General features: G+C 42.4%; 1 protein-coding gene across 2 annotated transcripts; it reads right to left on the bottom strand.

The window, feature by feature from the left end:
- Positions 1-13,658: 13,658 nt before the first annotated feature.
- LOC118386269 (uncharacterized protein C3orf38-like) lies at positions 13,659-22,395 on the bottom strand. Of its 2 annotated transcripts, XR_004826176.2 has the most exons (5): positions 21,937-22,395; positions 20,617-20,795; positions 20,395-20,529; positions 19,526-20,233; positions 13,659-17,144 (listed from the first exon to the last, which is right to left on the bottom strand). XR_004826176.2 is itself a non-coding variant. In XM_035773880.2 (4 exons), the coding sequence occupies exons 1-4, from the start codon at positions 22,064-22,066 to the stop codon at positions 19,577-19,579; spliced, it is 1,101 nt and encodes a 366-aa protein (XP_035629773.1). In that variant the 5' UTR covers positions 22,067-22,395; the 3' UTR covers positions 17,399-19,576. The 2 variants fall into 2 exon arrangements, 1 of the variants encoding a protein (XP_035629773.1); XM_035773880.2 differs by lacking the exon at positions 13,659-17,144 and having other exon boundaries at positions 17,399-20,233.
- Positions 22,396-22,605: the final 210 nt, after the last annotated feature.

Raw genomic sequence — 22,605 nt, 5'->3', positions numbered from 1 at the left:
AAATGCTATATAGATCTAAATACTGTAAAATAATTGATGACATGACTTTAAAAGTATGGTCATATATAATTTGCAGTTACTAAATATATATAATTGACATTTGTTTGGTAAAAACAGTATGATAAATACACATGTAGATAAAGTCCATTCTGGTTTTTCTCTCCTTTTCTTTTAGATATTTAGTTATTAAGAGATCTCACACTAGTCATTCTCACGATAGCACATTAGTAGTAGTCAGTGACACATGTCAAAGATAAGTAGGGCTTGATTAAAACTCTGGATGGGATACCAAATGAACAGCTGTCGATAGATCAACTCCCCAGTAGGAGGTGCTGCCGAGCCTATTGTTTTTTTCTGATAGTGGGTATAACGTTGAAGATCTGACATTGTTTCAAAGGTCCAAATTCAACATATTTTAAGCAAGGTTTGTCTAGATGAAAATGTGTGACAATGATGACATAATCCTGTGGTTGAAATTCCAACCTCAAAACAACATTTGATAACTGTTTTCAAATTCAGTGCCTTCGTAAGGTATTCAGACCTTTTGACCTTTTCCACATTTTGTTACGTTACAGCCTTATTGTAAAATGTATTAAATTATTGTTTTCCACCATTAATCTACACACAATACCACATAATGCCAAAGAAAAACAGGTTTTTAGAAAATGTTGCTAATTTCTTAAAAATAAAGAACTGAAATATCTCATTTACATAAGTATTCAGACCCTTTACTCAGTACATTGTTGAAGGACCTTTGGCAGTGATTACAGCCTCGAGTCTTCTTGTGTATGACACTTCAAGCTTGGCACACCTGAATTTGGGGAGTTTATCCCATTATTCTCTGCAGATCCTCTCAAGCTCTGTTAAGTTGGATGGGGAGTATTGCTGCACAGCTATTTTCAAGTCTCTCTAGAGATGTTAGATCGGGTTCAAGTCCAGGCTCTGGCTGGGCCACTCAAGGACATTCACAGACTTGTCCCGAAGCCACTCCTGCGTTGTCTTGGCTGGGTGCTTAGGGTCGTTGTCCTGTTGGAAGGTGAACCTTCGCCCCCAGTCTGAGGTCCTGAGCGCTCTGGGGCAGGTTTTCATCAAGGATCTGTCTGTACTGTGCTGCGTTCATCTTTGACTCAATCCTGACTAGTCTCCCAGTCCCTGCCGCTGAAAAACATCCCCACAACATGATGCTGTCACCAGCATGCTTCACCGTAGGGTTTGTGCCAGGTTTCCTCCAGACGTGATGCTTGGCTTTCAGGCCAAAGAGTTCTTGGTTTCATCAGACCAGAGACTCTTGTTTCTCACGGTCTGAGAGTCTTTAGGTGCCTTTTGGCAAAATCCAACCGGGCTGTCATGTGCCTTTTACTGAGGTGTGGCTTCCGTCTGGACACTCTACCATAAAGGCCTGAGTGCTGCAGAGATGGTTGTCCTTCTGGAAGGTTCTCCCATCTCCATGGAGGAACTCTAGAGGTCTGTCAGAGGGACCATCGGGTTCTTGGTCACCTTCCTGACCAAAGCCCTTCTCCCACGATTGCTCAGTTTGGCCAGCTCTAGGAGGTCTTAGCCATTGTGTTCTTGGGAACCTTCAATGTTGCAGATTTTTTTGGTACCTTTCCTGAGATCTGTGTCTCGACACAATCCTGTCTCTGAGTTCTATGGACAACTCCGTTGACCTCATGTCTTGGTTTTGCTCTGATATGCACTGTCAACTGTGGGACCTTATATAGACAGGTCTGTGCCTTTCCAAATCATATCCAATCAGTTTAATTTACCACAGGTGGACTCCAGTCAAGTTGTAGAAACGTCTCAAGGATGATCAATGGAAACAAGATGCACCTGAGCTCAATTTCGAGTCTCATAGCAAAGAGTCTGAATTCTTATGTAAATAAAGTATTTCTGTTTTTATTTTTAATACATTTGCCAAAAACTCTATGTACTGTACCTGTTTTCGTGTGGTCATTATGGGGTATTGTGTGTAAATTGCTGAGGATTTTTTTTTCAACCATTATACAATAAGGCTGTAATGTGATAAAATGTGGAAAACTTCAAGGGGTCTGAATATTTTCCGAAGGCACTGTATTTCCATGTAGATTCCACATCAAAACACATTGAAAAATTCCGTTGAAACAATGTTGATTCAACCAGTTTGTGCCAAGTGGGAATGTCGATTGGAGTCCTGTGGACTTCAAATAATTGCAATACTGCCTGTAGGATGACAACTACAATCCTATTGTACACTTTGTAGTGCTGATCCTCCTCAAATTAAATAATATGTGACAAAGCAGAGGATTGTCAAATATAAAACGTTGTAGGACGACATTTAGCTGTACATGTTGATGTCATAGAGCCTGTGATTACTAAGCAGTAGCAGTGTGTGGTGTGCAAGGCTGAAGAAAGAGGTAGCTCGTTATTAAATTCATTCATAATCTTAATTTTCAAGCTGTTGGCTGTAGGTGTCCCTTTTCAACACACTAATAAAAAGCATGAGCTGACACACACCAAAATAGGTTAGTAGAGATGCTGACCAAAGGCCAGTAAACAGTAGGGTAGAAAATAAATAAAGAGAGTAGCACACTCTATATACAAGCTCCCAGTAATATATTGGGTAAACCACCAACTTTTTGTAACACAATACATGCAAATCTACCTTTTTTTAAAAAAAAGGGGGGGGGGGGTTGACTCATGTAAGATTTGAACCCCTGACACAATCTGTGACATCTACGTGGCCTAGGCACTTTGCAACAGGGGTGGAAAAAGTACCTGTAAAAGTTAGTCACCCGGTAAAATAATAAAGTAAAGTAATAGTCAAAGTTTTTGGTTTTAAATGTAAATGTAATAACTAAAATATACTTAACTATCAAAAGTAAAAGTATAAATAATTTAAAATTCCTTATGGAGCAAACCAGACAGCACGATTTTCTTGCTTTTTAAATTTATGGATAGCCAGGGGCACACTCTAGCACCCAGACATCATTTACAAACCAAGCATTTGTGTTTAGTGAGTCCACCAGATCAGAGGCAGCAGGGATGACCAGGGATGTTATCTTGATAAGTGTGTGAATTAGACCATTTTCCTGTCCTAACAAGCATTCAAATTGTAACTAATACTTCTTATTTTTTTCAGGAAAAATGTATGGAGTAAAAAGCACATTATTTTCATTTGGAATGTAGTGGAGTAAAATTAAAACTTGTCAGAAATGTAAATAGTCAAGTAAAGTATAGATACCCAAAAAAACTACTTAAGTAATACTTTAAAGTATTTATAGTTACGGAAAGTGCTTTACTCAACTGCTTTGCACAGAGAGCAATTTGTCCAGTCAGTCAAATACACATGATAGTTGCTTTGATGATCAGAACGTGCTGTTGGACTAAGGACTCTTCCATGAACAAGTGTTGGAACACATCCAACCACGTCTACGATTTGAATTGGATGATGCAGAACTTGTGCCAGGATATAATCAGTGCCACCTGCTGAGGTTAGCGTAGGGCTAACGTGTGCCTTGTTATCTGATGGGAAGAGCTACAATATAGTGTTCTGTTAAGTGGAAGGAAATCAACCATTTTAATTGGCTGATACGCATTTTGTGCCGGAGAACCTGTTTAAATTGAAATGGTTGCAAGAGTCTGATCAACTCTTGATATGTACAACTGTAAAATACATTTGTTCACATTGTCTTACAATGGCATTATTAACTTGCATCATGTCTTTATTGTTTGAGTTTCTTGCCAAGTGGAAAGCTGCGTGTACCTGGTGTGTTCCACAGAGAATGTGCTGCTCTATACTTGGAGAGGGGTGGTATTTTTTTAAATTTTTTATTATTTTCCCAGTGATAAAACTTTTATACTCAGCATTTCTATGTTGAATAAATAATCTAAACGTGAAGATAATTCAAAATCCATTATATTCTGTGAAACTATTCATGTTTAAAAAAAAGCCTAATCATGTGACTTACTTACCTGCCTCTGGTATCTTCCAGGTACGGGTATCTTTCAAGTTGACAAAAGGGCAGTGTGAAAATCAGATTGACAAAGGGCAGTGTGAAAGGTCACTGTTTGAATCCCTGGGCCAACTAGGTGGAAAATCTGTCAATGTGCCCTTGAGCAATGCACTTAACCTCATTGCTCTGGATATGACTGTCTACTGAATGACAAAACAATATTTTCCTGGGCTTATTGTAATGCAGGGTTATTGATGTAATTTAAAATAGCAGTGTACTTAACTTTGCTTTTGTGCAACTACTGTAATTCCTGCAAGATGAGGAAGAGAGAGGGGGGGATCCTGAGAGAGAGAGAGAGAGAGAGAGAGAGAGAGAGAGAGAGAGAGAGAGAGAGAGAGAGGGGGGTCCTGAGAGAGAGATAGAGAGAGAGGGGGGGCATGATAGAGAGGGAGAGAGAGAGAGGGAGAGAGAGAGAGAGAGACAGCAAGAGGGAACCTGAGAGAGAGAGAGAGAGAGAGAGAGAGAGAGAGAGGGGAGAGAGAGAGAGAGAGAGAGAGAGGGGGTCCTGAGAGAGAGAGAGAGAGAGAGAGAGAGAGAGAGAGAGAGAGAGAGAGAGAGAGAGAGAGAGAGAGGGAACCTGATACTCTAGTAATCGTATTTGATTGATGGACGTCATTCCAGACAGTTTTCTGTGATTAGGCCAGTTCAGTGAGTTATCCAAACACTGCAAGCTGTTTGACTTGCTGTTATGGTGTAAAGTAATGGACAGAGAGAAAATTAAGATGGATGACCCTCCCTTTGGAAAAAGCCACGCAATCCAAGTTTTATCACAGATCTAGAAAGCTTTGTGAGCCAATGACATATCCATAACTTTGATAGAGTATATTCCACTAATATGTTGACCATGCATTGATGTGAATGGGAGATTTGCGGGAAATGTGCATCTCAAGTTAGACTGGGCCTGGTACAGCTGTCCACCCACTACTGCAGGTAACATGGTTTCCATTACAACCACAATGTTTGGAAAAAAACACAGCAATTGGATTAAGTGAGTCAACTCAACTAAGAGGAAGCAAACAAAATATTTAAAATCCAATTGTTACTGATATTATCACAGTCATCATCTCTGTCATTACCGCTGTGTTTTCCTCCAATGAAATCTACTCTCATTTCACTCCCCATTAGATGTGCATTATCATCTAGTCTACAGAGGCTGGGCCAGCATGTGTGCTGCTCTCACTCAGATCTCCTCCTGAATACACAGAATTAATTCAGGAGAACAGCAGCAAAGTTGCAATTTCCTGTAATTTAGCAGGAAGGGGGTAGCTGCTGGGCATTCAGGGGGAGGGAGAATTCTCCCTCCCTCTGTTCCCCTTTCCTCTGCTCCTCCTCCACTCCCTCTCTCTTCTCTTCTGAACTGTAGACAAATTGGCACTTCTCTTTGTCCTAGCCCCGGACACAATGGACTCGGATGACAAACTGTGAGATTGATTCTGATTCTGTTTGTCACTCAGACCCAAATAATGACAAAGAAATTCCTATCAACTCCTATAGCAAGGTTATAGCTTATTACTTAAACGCTGCCCTGCTGTACTGCAACAGACTCAATTGACAGTATGGTACATCATGTCTGGTTTCAATTAATGGATGATTATTGTTTACATGCACACACCATAACACAGAATGTGTGTGTTTTTAAAAAACAGAGTACAAGCAGAGCTGAGTGCTGGCTGGGAAGTATTTTAAAAGAGCCAGAGCAGCACATTCACAGTTCAAACTCACAACTAACATTCATCAGTGTTTCAGTGTTTGGGGCTTACACTGGATGCTCCTACAGACCCTGGTGTGTATTTTCCTCTCAGCATCCAAAGGGCAGGAGTGATGTTGTGAATAAAGATAAAGGATGAGTTTAAAGAGGCTAACACAGAGCCAAACCCTGCCTCTTCCCTCATAGTGAGCCACTGCACCACAAAGACACACAGGTGAATTATTGATGTCCTACATTTGTATTGAAGAGGTATCATCTGAGGAATCCCCTATTTTTTCTCTGCTAGCTGGAACACTGTTGTCAGCACACCTAGTTTAGGCCAGAAGTGCTTACTACTGCTGCATACACCCACAAAGTTCTCTGTGTCTCACTGCTTCTACACACAAACACATACACACACAGCTCGCTGTGTCTCACTGCTTCTACACACAAACACATACACACACAGCTCGCTGTGTCTCACTGCTTCTACACACAAACACATACACACACAGCTCGCTGTGTCTCACTGCTTCTACACACAAACACATACACACACAGCTCGCTGTGTCTCACTGCTTCTACACACAAACACATACACACACAGCTCGCTGTGTCTCACTGCTTCTACACACAAACACATACACACACAGCTCGCTGTGTCTCACTGCTTCTACTGCTTCTCACTGCTTCTACACAAACACATACACACACAGCTCACTGTGTCTCACTGCTTCTACACACAAACACATACACACACAGCTCGCTGTGTCTCACTGCTTCTACACACAAACACATACACACAGAGCTGTGTCTCACTGCTTCTACACACAAACACATACACACACAGCTCGCTGTGTCTCACTGCTTCTACACACAAACACATACACACACAGCTCGCTGTGTCACATCACACACAGCTGCTTCTACACACAAACACATACACACACAGCTCGCTGTGTCTCACTGCTTCTACACACAAACACATACACACACAGCTCGCTCTCACTGCTTCTACACACAAACACATACACACACAGCTGTGTGTCTCACTGCTTCTACACACAAACACATACACACACAGCTCGCTGTGTCTCACTGCTTCTACACACAAACACATACACACACAGCTCGCTGTGTCTCACTGCTTCTACACACAAACACATACACACACAGCTCGCTGTGTCTCACACATACACACACAGCTCGCTGTCTACACACAAAACACATACACACACAGCTCGCTGTGTCTCACTGCTTCTACACACAAACACATACACACACAGCTCGCTGTGTCTCACTGCTTCTACACACAAACACATACTGTGTCTCACTGCTTCTACACACAAACACATACACACACAGCTCGCTGTGTCTCACTGCTTCTACACACAAACACATACACACACAGCTCGCTGTGTCTCACTGCTTCTACACACAAACACATACACACACAGCACACACACAAACACATACACACACAGCTCGCTGTGTCTCACTGCTTCTACACACAAACACATACACACACAGCTCGCTGTGTCTCACTGCTTCTACACACAAACACATACACACACAGCTCGCTGTGTCTCACTGCTTCTACACACAAACACATACACACACAGCTCGCTGTGTCTCACTGCTTCTACACACAAACACATACACACACAAACACATACACACACAGCTCGCTGTGTCTCACTGCTTCTACACACAAACACATACACACACAGCTCGCTGTGTCTCACTACACACACAGCTTCTACACACAAACACATACACACACAGCTCGCTGTGTCTCACTGCTTCTACACACAAACACATACACACACAGCTCGCTGTGTCTCACTGCTTCTACACACAAACACATACACACACAGCTCGCTGTGTCTCACTGCTTCTACACACAAACACATACACACACAGCTCGCTGTGTCTCACTGCTTCTACACACAAACACATACACACACAGCTCGCTGTGTCTCACTGCTTCTACACACAAACACATACACACACAGCTCGCTGTGTCTCACTGCTTCTACACACAAACACATACACACACAGCTCGCTGTGTCTCACTGCTTCTACACACAAACACATACACACACAGCTCGCTGTGTCTCAGATGGCCACGTGTCTGTTCATCACAAATACCTCTCCATTACAGTAACAGAGTTACTGAACAGAGACAACCTAATCATGAGTCCAACTCCACCAGGACCCGGCTGAGTTATATGTTTCTGTCCTAGAGAACACAACAAGGGTTGTGTGTGTGTGTGTGTGTGTGTGTGTGTGTGTGTGTGTGTGTGTGTGTGTGTGTGTGTGTGTGTGTGTGTGTGTGTGTGTGTGTGTGTGTGTGTGTGTGTGTGTGTGTGTGTGTGTGTGTGTGTGTGTGTGTGAGAGAGAGAGAGATGCGAGCTAGAGGAATAGATCTGCTCACAAATCTCAGCTGCTTACAGCTCTGTTCCTCTCTGCTCAGCCTGGTATCATAGATGTAATATAGTAAACAGAAATCCGGGACACTCAAATTCTAGCAACCCGAAGGCTGTGTGTTCGAATCTCATTAAGGACAATTTTAGCTAACTAGCAACTTTTCAACTACTTACTACTTTTTAGCTTACTGCTTAGTATGTTAGCTAACCCTTCCCATAGCATAATCCAAGCCTTAAGCCTTTAACCTAACTCCTAATCTTAACCCTAACCTTAACCCCTAACCCTTAGCCTAGCAAATGTTAGCCAGCTAACTAACATTAGAGTTAGCCACCTAGCTAACTATAGACACACCTAATTGGAATTCGTAACATGTCATACGTTTTGCAAATTCTGAATATATTGTACTTTTTCAAATTCATAACATATTGAACGTTCTGCAAATTTGTAACATATCCTGCAAATTGTAATTCATAACATATCATAAGAAATGGATGATGGACATCAACAAAATAATACATACCATAAGAAATGTAACATATCATACTAAATGGAGTGTCTTGGATTTCAAATCAAATTGTATTTGTCACATGTGCCGAATACCACAATTGTAGACCTAAAAGGCTGACTACATTGCTCACGTCGCCTTGCAGGCAAAATAACAACTCAATGTTTATATCCCAGGACAAATTAGCTAGCAACAGCACACTATCTAAATAGTACAAATTAGCTAGCTACAGCACACTATTTAAATAGGACAAATTAGCTAACTACAGCACACTATCTAAATAGGACAAATTAGCTAGCAAGTGCAAGCTAGCTAGCTAAATTGCCTTCAATGTTTAATGCTTTCGACCTGTCCCCAAATGAATGTAATTGGTTCAGAGATATTTTAGATATTTTAACCTCCATGTCGTGATCGCGTTTGGTGTAGGGGGACAAAATAAATGTATGCACAATGGTGAACGATGGCGCACGCACGCAGCCGGTTTGGGTTCCTTGTTAGAGTGAAATTCTTACTTACAAGCCCTTACAAGCACTTTACCTTAAAAAAGTAAAGATAAGAAAAACAAATAATTAAAGAGCAGCAGTAAATAACAATAGCGGGGCTATATACAGGGGGTACCGGTACTTAGTCAATGTGTTAATGTACGGGGGCACCGGTGTCGAGGTAATTGAGGTAATTATGTACATGCAGGCAGGGTTATTAAAGTGTGTGTGTGGGGGGGGGGTTCAAAGTGTTGACCCCAGTGATGTACACACTACCATCTGTAGTGTCTTGTGGTTGGAGGCCGAGCAGTTGCCAGACCAGGCAGTGATGCAACCCGTCGGGATGCTCTCAATGATGCAGCTGTAAAACCTTTTGAGGATCTGAAGACCCATGCCAAATCTTTCTCCTGAGGGGTAAAAGGTTTTGTCTTGCCCTCTTCACGACTGTCTTGGTGTGCTTGGACCATGTTAGTTTGTTGGTGATGTGGACGCAGAGGAACTTGCTATCAACCTGCTCCACTACAGCCCAATCTATGAGAATGAGGGCATGCTCCTTTTCCTGTAGTCCACAATCCTCTCCTTAGTCTTGATCACATTGTGGGAGATGTTGTTGCCCTTTCAGCACATGGTCAGGTCTCTGACCCCCTCCCTATAGGCTGTCTCATCGTTGTCGGTTATCAGGCCTACCATTGTTGAATCATCAGCAAACTTAATGATAGTGTTGGAGTTGTGACTGGCCATGCAGTCATGAGTGAACAGGGAGTACAGGAGGGGACTGAGCACGCACCCCTGAGGGGCCCCCGTGATAGGAGCAGCATGGCGGGTGTTGTTACCTACCCTTACTACCTGGGGCCCGTCAGGAAGTCCAGGATCCAGTTGCAGAGGGAGGTGTTTAGTCCCAGGGTCCTTCGCTTAGTGATGAGCTATGAGGGCACTATGGTGTTGAACGCTGAGCTGTAGTCAATGAATAGCATTCTCACATAGGTGTTCCTTTTGTCCAGGTGGGAAAGGGCAGTGTGGAGTGCAATAGAGATTGCATCATCTGTGGATCTGTTGTTGTGGTATGCGAATTGGAGAGGGTCTAGGGTTTCTGGGATAATGGTGTTGATGTGAGCCATGACCAGCCTTTCAAAGCACTTCATGGCTACAGACGTGAGTGCCATGGGTCAGTAATCATTTACACCAGGTTACCTTAGTGTTCTTGGGCACAGGGACTATGGTGGGCTGCTTGAAACATGTTGGTATTACAGACTCAGACAGGGAGAGGTTGAAAATTTCAGTGAAGACACGACAGTTGGTCAGCGCATGCTCAGAGTACACGTCCTGGTAATCCGTCTGGCCCAGCGGCCTTGTGAATGTTGACCTGTTTAAAGGTCTTACTCACATCCGGGACAGCTGATGTTCTCATGCATGTTTCAGTGCTACTTGCCTCGAAGCGAGCATATAACTTATTTAGCTTGTCTGGTAGGCTCATACCACTGGGCAGCTCGCGGCTGGGCTTCCCCTCATAGTCTGTAATAGTTTGCAAGCACTGCCACATCCAACGAGCGTCGAAGCCGTGAAGTACGATTCGATCTTAGTCCTGGATTCTTTGCCTGTTTGATGGTTTGTCAGAGGGCATAGAGGGATTTCTTATAAGCTTCCAGGTTAGAGTCCCGCTCCTTGAAAGCGCCAGATCTATTTATTAATAAAGCCAGTGACTGATGTGGTGTACTCCTCAATGCCATCGGAAGAATCCTGGAACATATTCCAGTCTGTGCTAGCAAAACAGTCCTGTAGTTTAGCATCTGCTTCATCTGACCACTTTTTTATAGACTGAGTCACTGGTGCTTCCTGCTTAAAATGTTGCTTGTAACCAGGAATCAGGAGGATAGAGTTCTGGTCAGATTTGCCAAATGGAGGGCGAGGGAGAGCTTTGTACATGTCTCTGTGTGTGGAGTAAAGGTGATCTCAATTTTTTTCCCTCTGGTTGCACATTAAGCATGCTGATAGAAATTCAGCAAAACTGATTTAAGTTTCCCTGCATTAAAGTCACCGGCCACTAGGAGCACCGCCTCTGGATGAGCATTTTCATGTTTGCTTGTGGCAGAATACAGCTCATTTTGTGCAGTTTTAGTGTCAACCTTGCTTTGTGGTGGAATGTAGACAGCTACAAAAAATCAGATGAAAACTTTCTAGGTAGATAGTGTGGTCTAAAGCTTATCATGAGATACTCTACCTCAGGTGAGCAAAACCTTGAGATTTCCTTTGATATCGTGCACCAGCTGTTGTTTACATAAATGCATAGGCACCCACCCCGTGTCTTACCAGAGGCTGTTGTTCTATCTTGCCGATAGAGTGTATAACCCGCCAGCTGTATGTTCTTCGTGTCGTCGTTCAGCCATGACTCGGTGAAACATAAGATATTACAGTTTTAATGTCCCATTGGTAGGATATACGTGCTTTCAGTTCATCCCATTTATTTTCTAGCAGAACGGAAGGCAAAGGCATATTAGCCACTCGTCGCCTTATCCTCGCAAGGCACCCTGATCTTTTGCCTTGAAATCTCTGTTTCCTTCACCAGTGAATCACAGGGATCGGGGCCTGGTCGGGTATTTGCGGTATATCCCTCACATCCGACTCATTGAAAAAGTCCTCGTTCAATTTGAGGTGAATAATCCCAGTTCTGATGTCCAGAAGCTCTTTTCGTTCATCCAGAAGCTCTTTTTGTTCACGGTAGCAGAAACATTATGTACAAAACAAGTTACGAACAATTAGAAAGAAGAAAAAAATAGCATGATTGGTGAGAGCCGTTATGACGGCATCCCTACCCTCCGGCGCCATCACTACTTTTACGTACAGAATAATATTAAATGCTCAGAGACCAGGTTGCTGTTCTCCTCTCAGCTTGCAGTGCCAACTGGCTTATACAATGACATATTGACAAATGCTCCATGGAGGCATGCATGCTCCCTCACTGCTTGCTGGGGGGGAGAGATCTGTTTTTGTAGGGTCCTCTGGGGAAATAGGGTTTCTGGTGGAGGAGATGAGGATGATGAGGATGAATGAAAACATTCCTGGATGTCAGCAGCCGCATGTAGATATCTAGACAGAGGAGAGGTGAAACGTAGGCTATTAGACTACTGAGATACACTGCTGGGTTCTGAGTGAACAGGGCAGCTATTGATTTCCTCTCCTTTCTCTAACTGGTGTTACCAGGCCCTGTGGGCAGCAGTCTGGCCTCCAACACCATTGCACAGCAGAAGACCAGGGGGAACACAACTCATAACTCACAAACCGGCCATGGGGCCAGCTATCAATGACTATGCTCTTCTACAAGATCACATATCCTCCCTTCTAGCTGCCTACATCCCCCAGCATCCCCCAGAAGGCCCTCTGTCTTTTACTACCCACAGAACTGAGACAATCTGAGCTCATTATCTGGTCTTTTAGAAAGGTACTGGAGAGTGACAGATACAGTATGAAAACCCTTGAATAGATAATCAAGTATAATAGAGGTGGTTCAGTGGTGAGTAACCTTGCCTGAGACTTGAAGAGATATGTTGTACCCCAACAGTCTTGAAGTAAGCAGGAAATGTCCCAGATGTCTAAGATGTCCCACATACACTCACTGTGGTATTCATCCGGTTTGTTGAGTCACTATAGGTGAAATGCCGAAACAACCCTTGAAAAAAAATATTTTAAAAAATAGCACTCTTCTCTTGGGAAATCGAGAACGGAACATTTTAATTTTTCCATCCACGCTCTGTTCTCTAATTGGCTTACAGTGCGTGAGTTGTGTTGTGTGAGGAAGTCAGTCAGGCTGCAAGGGATTTGAGCAGAAAGCACTGACCCCTGAGGTGATGCCCCCTGGAGGCCTGTTAGGGTACAGCCGCAACATGAATCAGTCCTGCAGACGGGTTTTCACAGAAAGCCCCAGGCTGTGAGGTGACAGAGTGAGAGGGAGAGGAGCAGCAGCTGGGTGGGAGGTGAGCCTTTCACTGCTCCTCTGGTAGGCCAAATACAGTGAATGAGTTTCTGCTGGTAGGTTCAGTAGAACAGTCCAGCAGTTGACGATACAGTTGTAGAAGTAGTAAGGCAGCTGTAGAAGAGAGGTAGCTACCCCCACATACTCTCACAGGAACTTCCATCCTACTTATACATCATAACTTTTAGCTGAGTTATTTGTTAAAACTTCCATTTTTCCATTGTCCTAATCTCTCCTCCACTCAGCAGGAAAAAGAGAGAAGGAGAGCTGAAGGAAGAGGGAGCGAAAGAGAGAAAGCTAAAACATTTCTCATGGCTTTACATTCAAATCAAGTCAAAATGTATTGGTCGTGTACACAGTTTAGCAGATGTAGCGGGTGCAGCAAAATGCTTCTGTTATTAGCTCCTAACAATGCAATAAAGTGTTATACAGTACAAAATAATACAACATTTAAAACATCAAGAAGAATCCACTTAACAACCAAATAGCAAAGTAAGAATAATCCTAATGCAATCTATACATATACAGTATTCACCGAATAATTTACACGAGATATACTAAGAATGATATGTACAACAGGAGACATAAACTCAGCAAAAAAATAAACGTCCTCTCACTGTCAACAGTGTTGATTTTATATATTTGTATGAACATAACAAGATTCAACAACTGAGACATAAACTAAACAAGTTCCACAGACATGCGTCTAACAGAATGGAATAATGTGTCCTTGAACAAAGGGGGGTCAAAAAGTAACAGTCAGTATCTGGTGTGGCCACCAGCTGCATTAAGTACTGCAGTGCATCTCATGGACTGCACCAGATTTGCCAGTTCTTGCTGTGAGATGTTACTCCACTCTTCCACCAAGGCACCTGCAAGGTCCCAGACATTTCTGGGGGGAATGGCCCTAGCCCTCACCCTCCGATCCAACAGGTCCCAGACGTGCTCAATGGGATTGAGATCCGGGCTCTTCACTGGCCATGGCAGAACACTGACATTCCTGTCTTGCAGTAGATCACGCACAGAATGAGCAGTATGGCTGGTGGCATTGTCATGCTGGAGGGTCATGTCAGGATGAGCCTGCAGGAAGGGTAGCACATGAGGGAGGAGGATGTCTTCCCTGTAACGCACAGCATTGAGATTGCCTGCAATGACAACAAGCTCAGTCCAATGATGCTGTGACACACCGCCCCAGACCATGACGGACCCTCCACCTCCAAATCGATCCCGCTCCAGAGTACAGTCCTTGGTGTAATGCTCATTCCTTCGACGATAAACGCAAATCCGAACATCACCCCTGGTGAGACAAAACTGCAACTCGTCAGTGAAGAGCACTTTTTGCTAGTACTGGGTATTTTTTGGGCATTTGTTTGCCCTGGCCACGTGCAGTCCTCATGCCTCCTTGCAGCATGCCTGAGGCACTTTCATGCAGATGGGCATCTTTCTTTTGGTGTTTTTCAGAGTCAGTAGAAAGGCCTCTTTAGTGTCCTAAGTTTTCATAACTGTGACCTTAATTGCCTACCATCTGAAAGCTGTTAGTGTCTTAACGACCGTTCCAAAGGTGCGTGTTCATTAATTGTTTATGGTTCATTGAACAAGCGTGTTTAAACCCTTTACAATGAAGATCTGGGTAGTTGTTTGGAATTTTTATGAATTATCTTTGAAAGACAGGGTCCAGCTTTTTTTGCTGAGTTTATAAGAGTGAGCTATGTCAAAAATCCAGTATACCTATCAATAAGTGGTGTATAAACAGTGTAACTAAAATACAATGTACAGTAGCAAAAATATTAGACAGCTGTCAAGAATACAGTATTCAAATATGCAGTACAAAGCCCATGGGAAAATTGACAGAATTGCAGGAAATGAGCTTCCGGACCAGAGTCCGGAATCGAAATATATGTGTATGTGAATGGTGTCTATAGACAGTACACTCTTCAAAAAGGGTTCCAAAAGGGCTCTTCAGGTGTCCCAATAGGATAACCCTTTTTGATTCCAGGTAAAATCATTTTTGGTTACATTTTTGGTTACAGGTAGAATTATTTTGGGTTCCATGTAGAAGCCTCTGTGGAAAGGGTTCTACATGGAACTCAAAGGGGTTCTACCTGGAACTAAAACGGGTTCTTTAAAGGGTTCACCTATGAGGGCAGATGAAGAACCCCTTTAGGTTCTAGATAGCACCTTATTTTCTTAAGGAAGTATTGACAGTGTGTGAGTAGAAATGTGTGTACAGCAGTAGTTATACAGGATATTGAATAATTCTCAAGATTAAGCATGGGTCTAGATCTGAGCCACCTCCTGGGTATCTGGAGGCTGGGCTATGGGCATAGGAACATAAGGTCATATGGTCAGTACCCATCTTCACCCTTCACACTGGCAGTCTACTTTCAGACAGCGAGAGGCGGGGAGTGAACATTGCTGCTATTAATAACAATTAATAGCATCCAAATGTCCAGGCACTGATGTCATAGTGTGTGTGTGTGTTTGTGTGTGTTTGTGTAAATCGGCGGCTGGGTTCCCTGGGAATTGAAATTAATGAGTGTAATCAGAAGCAAACAGCGAGCGAGGCAAGGGCAATTAATACAAACCGGCGAGCAGTGGGCTGAGGGCTGGAGGGAGAGGCTGAGAGAGATGGGGATTAAGATGCAGCGTGGGCAGGCAGATGTCCTGGAGGACGGGTGCTGGGAGGCTGGCACCAACACACATCCGCCAACCGGCCGCTCTGTTCAGGATGGCCAGCAGGCCCAACGCAAGCTGACAACCTCCTGGCAACGCTCTGATAACGTGATCATCTCTATTTAGAGCCAAGCTGAGAGAACCGTCAGGGCCCTGTTCTACGTGGTGAAGGCCTGGCTATCAGAGAGGAACACTGCAGTATGGAGGAAATGGTGGGATGGGGCTGTATGTTCTATAGGGCTGTGTGTTTGAAAAATAAAATTGTACACTCATACTCCCTGATATGTATTGTGGATTAACCATTTTTGAGCTGGCATTCAAGCAGTAGAAAATCTGAGTTCCTGGTTCAACGCACCAGCCCCACCCACCCCAATTCAACCACTGTATAGGATGATGGAAAGCAGTGATTGTTTCCTGGTTTATTTGAACCTCTTCTGATTGAAACCTCCATGTTAGCTTAATGTATTTAGGTGCATTTCTCCATGTATTTTCCCCTTTTATAAATACAGTTATTTTCCTGTAGAAAGTGTTCTGGTTGTTGTTTGGGTTAATTGATGCTAAACTAAACCGTCACAGCAACGGGATCCTCTCACTATTCGCCTGTTTGTTTCCTGGGATCCTGTGCATTCCCTCGTGTCCTAAGGTTTCCAGTGTTTATGTGAGCTAATCATGTGAGTGTAAATCTACACCGGGCCGAAGCACAGAGCACTGTTAGAAACTCTGATATCTGCCTATCTAGTCCACATCGATTTACCCGGAAACAGGAAAAGTATGCCAGGTGTAAATCGATGCATTTATTTAGCTAACATAAAGGGAAGAAAGGAAGAGAGAAGGTGACATGATATGTCAACCATCACCCTAACCCCCATTTTTCCTATACAAGTTTGTTATATTTTTTATACAAGTCTTCTCAACAATAGTTTGTCAAAGCTTGTATATGTTGGGAATGCTCTGAATGAGTAGCACTTCGGAGACAGCAATCACATTGAAAAAACTTTGATTGAATTTACCTCTTAATGTGATTTGTTACTCAACGTTGAAGAGAAATATTATTGTCTATTGATTGATTATAGTTCTACAACATAAATCCACTTCACTGGCACTTCAATAACTAGTCAAATATGTGTTTCCAAATATGTGTTTTCATACCTTTGAAAGGCAATAGTTTACAACCATATTAATTTAATGGCAGACAATTCACGGTAAACTCTCAAATTTACTGTTTTGTTCACGACCTAGGCTACAAGACACTGCCAGCGTACATAAAGTAGCCCAGGCTGTGCTTAGGAATTGATTACTTTCCCCACGTAATCGCTTTAAAAGCATTCGATTTGGCTGAGGATCAAAATATAAATTCTCCTTGATGTAGCATGCCTGCCCCCTTGTGGAATGTTGGGACTTTGTCAATCTGAAAGTCAGAAAGGGGAACAAAGATTGGTATCATTCTTTCAGGATGACATTACGTCATTTCAAATATTCTGACATAATTATCCGGTATATAACGTTATACTATTTGATATATATTAAACCATCATGAAACAGCAATCCATGTTAAAAACAGACACAGGATATGTTTTACTATATCTAAAGAATAAACTTCGGTTTCACCAGTTTGGCAGAAAGTGTATGAGAAAGGATGATGTTCCACCATACAGCCTCTCATCATTTACTTATTTTGATTCAACCTTTATTTCGAAAAGAAGTCATGATGAGAACAAGGTCTATTTTACAGATGAGCCCTGCATACACATCAACACACACTATACACATCAACACACACTATACACATCAACACACACTATACACATCAACACACACTATACACATCAAAAATAGACATCAATATACACGTCAATACATGAAAAGCAAAACACAATCATCAGTAAAAAGGTCCTCAAACCCACTCTCAAATTCATAGAGAGCTACGGATGCAAAGACTGACCACCCATGACATCAAAACTATAGTTGTTAACCACGTTGAGGCTATAGAGTATTTGTTTGTGTTTATAAACATTGGAGTAAAATAAGATTATATTTTGGGTTCTGGTGGGGAAGGGCAACCTAGTCAGTTGTCCAACTGAATGTATTCAACTGAAATGTGTCTTCAGCATTTAACTCAACCCCTCTGAATCAGAGGTGTGGGGGGCTGCCTTAATCGACATCCACGGTGCCTGGGGAACCTCCTTCTCGGAGGTAGAAGGACAGATTCTTACCTTGTCAGCTCGGGGATTCAACCCAGCAACCTTCCAGTTACTGGCCCAACACTCTAACCACTAGGCTACCTGCGTTATATTCTTCAACAATGGATACAATTCATTTATAAGTCAAAAATGGATACAGATACTAAGGTTTCCATCTTTAATGACCAAGAAAAAAACTAAGCTTGACTACTGACCCTGCCTTATGTGCTCTCGAAAAATATCCATATTTTTGTTAGTGACAGTAAAGTGAGGATATGTTATGCATTGTCATTATCCCCAACAGCTGTCTGCAACCATAACGCTCCTTGTAATTCAATCCTGCCATCTTCAAAACTACAAAGAGCTCATTTAAAATCAGAAATGGGTGGTGAAACTTTCCGTAGCAACTTGATGACTAGAATGCTGCTAGCAGCACAAATTATGACGTCATGTTAGCATGGTAATGAGGAAACCTTTCAAAACATTGCAATGCGGATAACTCATTCAAAATATATGGACTTTTTATCAATGCACACTTTTTTTATGCCAACAAGAAAAGGCTAAAATTAATATATGAAAACAAATCACTTTTTTTAAGACTAATAATTGATACTGGTATGTTGAGAATATTGGGCAGTAGAGAGAACTTTAATAACTGTCTCAGCTAAAGTGTGGTGGGAAATACTAAATAGGGTCTTTACGAAACAAATATGTGTCGTTTTGGAAAGGTATATTTTAAGCTCTGCGTCAGAGCCTTTCCATGGGCCAAATCCCTAATTAAACGGAGGGAAGCCAAGTGCCATAAAGGCAGGAGGCGGGCAACTTATTATTATTCTTTCTGTGAGATGAACAGCCAGAGAACAATGGCCATAGTGGTTTCCTCTGCCACAACTATGGCCCAGTAAAGTGCAGAGCCCTGACCTACAGAGACAGATATTAACTAGCTCCGTTCCTTTGAAGCGAATGCCAAGAATAACCCACATGTAACATTTCCAACCAAAATCACAGAGTCACTGCTGCATTCTCTACCCTACTACACAGAGCCAGGCCTATGGGCTACACTCTCACACAGAGCCAGGCCTATGGGCTACACTCTCACACGGAGCCAGGCCTATGGGCTACACTCTCACACGGAGCCAGGCCTATGGGCTACACTCTCACACAGAGCCAGGCCTATGGGCTACACTCTCACACAGAGTGAGAGAGGACAGCGCGACGGAGAGAGATTGAGGGTGAAAGAACACAAATTAAAAAGGTAGTGGTGGCCTTGTTTTCACAGCTTTTGGACTTTGTAGATATAATGTAAAAGGTGTATCTATGCAGGACTCCCTTGAAAAAAATAGATTTTGGTCTCAATGACTCGATTCCTAAATAAAGGCTACAAATAATTAGAATAAATAGATCAGAGGTTACTGAGGTCAATTACAGTATCATGATTGATTAGCTGGGGGAAAATGTATCAAACTAGAGAACAGTTAAATAGTAATTTTCTGACAATGAGTAAACCTAGAAGTAGGCAACTTATGAAGCATTACATGATAATTAATTTACTGTACCATTTTATAAAGCTAAATCATATTTAAAATGTCTCCATAGTTAGGATCCAGACCTGCGGACCCTCGGTTGAAGAACCCTGCTGACGATCACACCAGGTCCCCCATCATCTACAGAGGAGCTGCAGGTCGTTGGAATCCCATGTTAATATTGGAGACAGCAGGTGCTCTCCCACCCTGAGAGCCTCCTGGCCCCTCACCTTCAAGACCATGAACTTGATCTTCCATTTGTTCTGGTCCAGTGGGGAGCGTATGAGGCCAAACGCCTGCTCATAAATGCCGACACATTCTCTGTCTCTGTGGATGGTCCCTGCCACAGCCACCAGCACCAGGCCGTGGGGGGAGGACAGGGCCTTCAGACCACCAGGCTCCAAGTTGGGGCTCAATAGCAGCCTCTCGTCCCTCGCCAGGGCCAGGAGACGCAGGCTGATCATTGCTGCTCCTTCGTACTCTTCTGTATACTGCTCTCCGGCGCTGGAGAGAAGACGTAGCCTCACATCCTCCCAGAAGTGTTGTGGTCCCCACTCCTGAGGAGGCTGACCCAGGGAGGGGTTCAGACTGTTGAGAAGCTGGAAGAACCACTGACAAAACTGTCTGGCCAAGGCCAGGTGGTCAAAGCCAGCACTGTATGTCGCCTCAGAGGAAACAGAGACACTCTCACTTGTTCTCAGACCAATTGGTCTCAAACTAGTCTCAATTTGTCTCACAATAGTCACAGCTGGTCCTGGATTGGTCTCAGCTGCTGGGCTTTGAAGGTCCAACATCTACAGACAATAACATTTCTCTTAAAAAATTTAATAAATGTTCTGGCCAAAGCTTGGCATTTCTAAGAACTGAGGTGAAATGTCTTTGTTCGCTACAATACAAAATATTTTTTACACTGCATGCCTTCATGCCATAGAATTAGGATTGATATAATTATTACCTGGGATGTGTAGTGCGGCTTAGAGTAGACAGGTTGAGGGGAGACTTGTGCTGTTGGAAACCTCATTCCTATCTGAGAACCTGCTGCTCTTGTTAAAGCACTGAAGGAGACATCTTCATACGCTTGTGGACTCACCTGAAGATAATAGAGACAATGGAAAGAGGTGTATTTACCTTACCTCTTAGTTCCCTAAGTGTCCAAATGTGTCTGCTCCAAAAATACCTTCTCAATAGTCCAGACGTCAAGGGCCTTCTTCACTAGCTGGTCTTTGTTGCTGTTTTTGGGTATCACAACCCCCTCGTCCTCCGTCAGGTATTTGAATATGAAGTCACGTTGAACTTTCCTGCGTTTCAGGAATGCCTCTGTATTCTCTGTGTTTGAAAGGATGGCATCAATTGATTCTGTAACATAAGAATATGACCCAAAGGACTCTAATGAGATATCACATATGTGAGCAGCACAATTACAGATAAAGCTTTTCACACCACCACTGGATATTCATTGGTAAATTATGGAAATACTTTTTTACAACATGGCACATTCTGAATACACCCATGGTTTGAAAGTCATCCAACATGATTTATCTGGTGATGTGAGTATAGGGTATGTCTCAAGGTAGGGCACAATAACTGTCTGGAAATCAATGGCACGTATGTGAATTCTGTTGTTGTTGATGATGTCTGAAAATCGCCCTGCTATGATGATATTGCTGAGTCTACCTTCAATACATGGAGCTAAGAAAGTACATTTTATCCACATTTTCTAAAACCAATTGCAGGCTAAATTAATGAATTGTATAACAATGTAGTAACATGTTTTAATACAAATGTGTTTTTAAAGCTAGAATTGTTAAACGAAACAAATACAAATCAGACACCCCAGAGAAATTATAACCACTCACAAATTGCATCTATGGATGCAAGTACTGACCATCCATGACTGTCACGTCCTGACCTTAGTTCCATTTTTATGTCTCTGTTTTAGGTTGGTCAGGGTGTGAGTTGAGGTGGGCATTCAATGTTTTTGTTCTATGTGTTGTATTTCTGCTTTTGGCCTGGTATGGTTCCCAATCAGAGGCAGCTGTCAATCATTGTCTCTGATTGAGAACCATACTTAGGTAGCCTATGTTCCCACTATGACTTGTGGGTAGTTTTTTTCGGTTTAGTGTATGTTACCTTGCAGAACTGTTTCGTTTCTTCCATTCACTTCGTTATTTTGTTTTTGTGTGTTCAGTTAATAAATTAACATGGACACTTAACACGCTGCGCATTGGTCCGATATTTCATACTCGTTGTCAGACGACGAAGAGATGCGTTATAATGACATCAAATTATCGTTTTTTTTAGGCTATATAGTGTTTGTTTACGTTTACATTGTTTACAAACAGAGTAAAACAAGCTTGTACTTTGGTTTCTGATTAACTACGCCCATGAGGCATTTATAAGTTATATTCTTCATGAATGGGTATATCGAATTAATGTATAAATCCAAATACGGATGTAGCAACTAAGGATTCTAGCTTCAATGAAGGATGAAACCTACCTGATGTGCTGTCGAAAAGATCCTTCTTTTTGTTAGTGATAGTAAATCGAAGTGAGGATATGTCATCCTTTGTCATCATCTCTAACAGCCGTCGGCAACCATAACGCTCCTTGTAATTCAAATGTGACATCTTCAGAATTAAATAACTAATTTAAAATCAGAAATTAGTGCTGAAACTTGTTATAGGAACTTCCTGTCAGATTATGCCAGCAATATATGCCGATCTAACCAATTCCGTTTCAGCAGATCATATCTAGGAACTTTCGGTTTCATTTCCCGAAAAGAGGAAAGCTTGTTAACTTGGTAACCTCTATAAAAAACGCAAAATATTTGGTTTATGAACCAATGTATTGGTGGTCTACTACTACACAATTATTGCACAAAACGTTGAAAAGTAATGCAACTTCGGTGGAATATAACCCTAAATAAAGCGCATGAGAAAGAAAGAGATCGTATAGAACTAGCTAATTAAATCCCATACCCTGTCGTGACCCGTCATTCAGGGCTGTTTATTCATGTTTTTTGCAACAACAAAAAAGTTTTAATTTGGGGTGCTTGCCTGTTTTGAATCTCATTTTGGCATTAATACGTGTCACATATCAGTTTGCAAACAATGTAAAAAAAAATATATATATATATATCATTGAGTTAATAAAGCCGCATACAAGC

This window comes from Oncorhynchus keta, chromosome 7, assembly GCF_023373465.1.
Source record: "Oncorhynchus keta strain PuntledgeMale-10-30-2019 chromosome 7, Oket_V2, whole genome shotgun sequence".
In the NCBI taxonomy this organism is placed as follows: Eukaryota; Metazoa; Chordata; class Actinopteri; order Salmoniformes; family Salmonidae; genus Oncorhynchus; species Oncorhynchus keta.
The sequence above is the reverse complement of the archived record's forward strand: the minus strand, read 5'-3'. Positions and strand labels throughout refer to the sequence as shown.

Coding starts and splice junctions, on each gene's coding strand:
- LOC118386269 (XM_035773880.2), bottom strand. CDS start 22,066: ATGTCACATTTGAATTACAAGGAGCGTTATGGTTGCCGACGGCTGTTA. Junction 20,796..21,936: donor TCTTTTCGACAGCACATCAG/GTAGGTTTCATC, acceptor CTTATGTTACAG/AATCAATTGATGCCATCCTT. Junction 20,234..20,394: donor AGCCGCACTACACATCCCAG/GTAATAATTATA, acceptor TATTGTCTGTAG/ATGTTGGACCTTCAAAGCCC.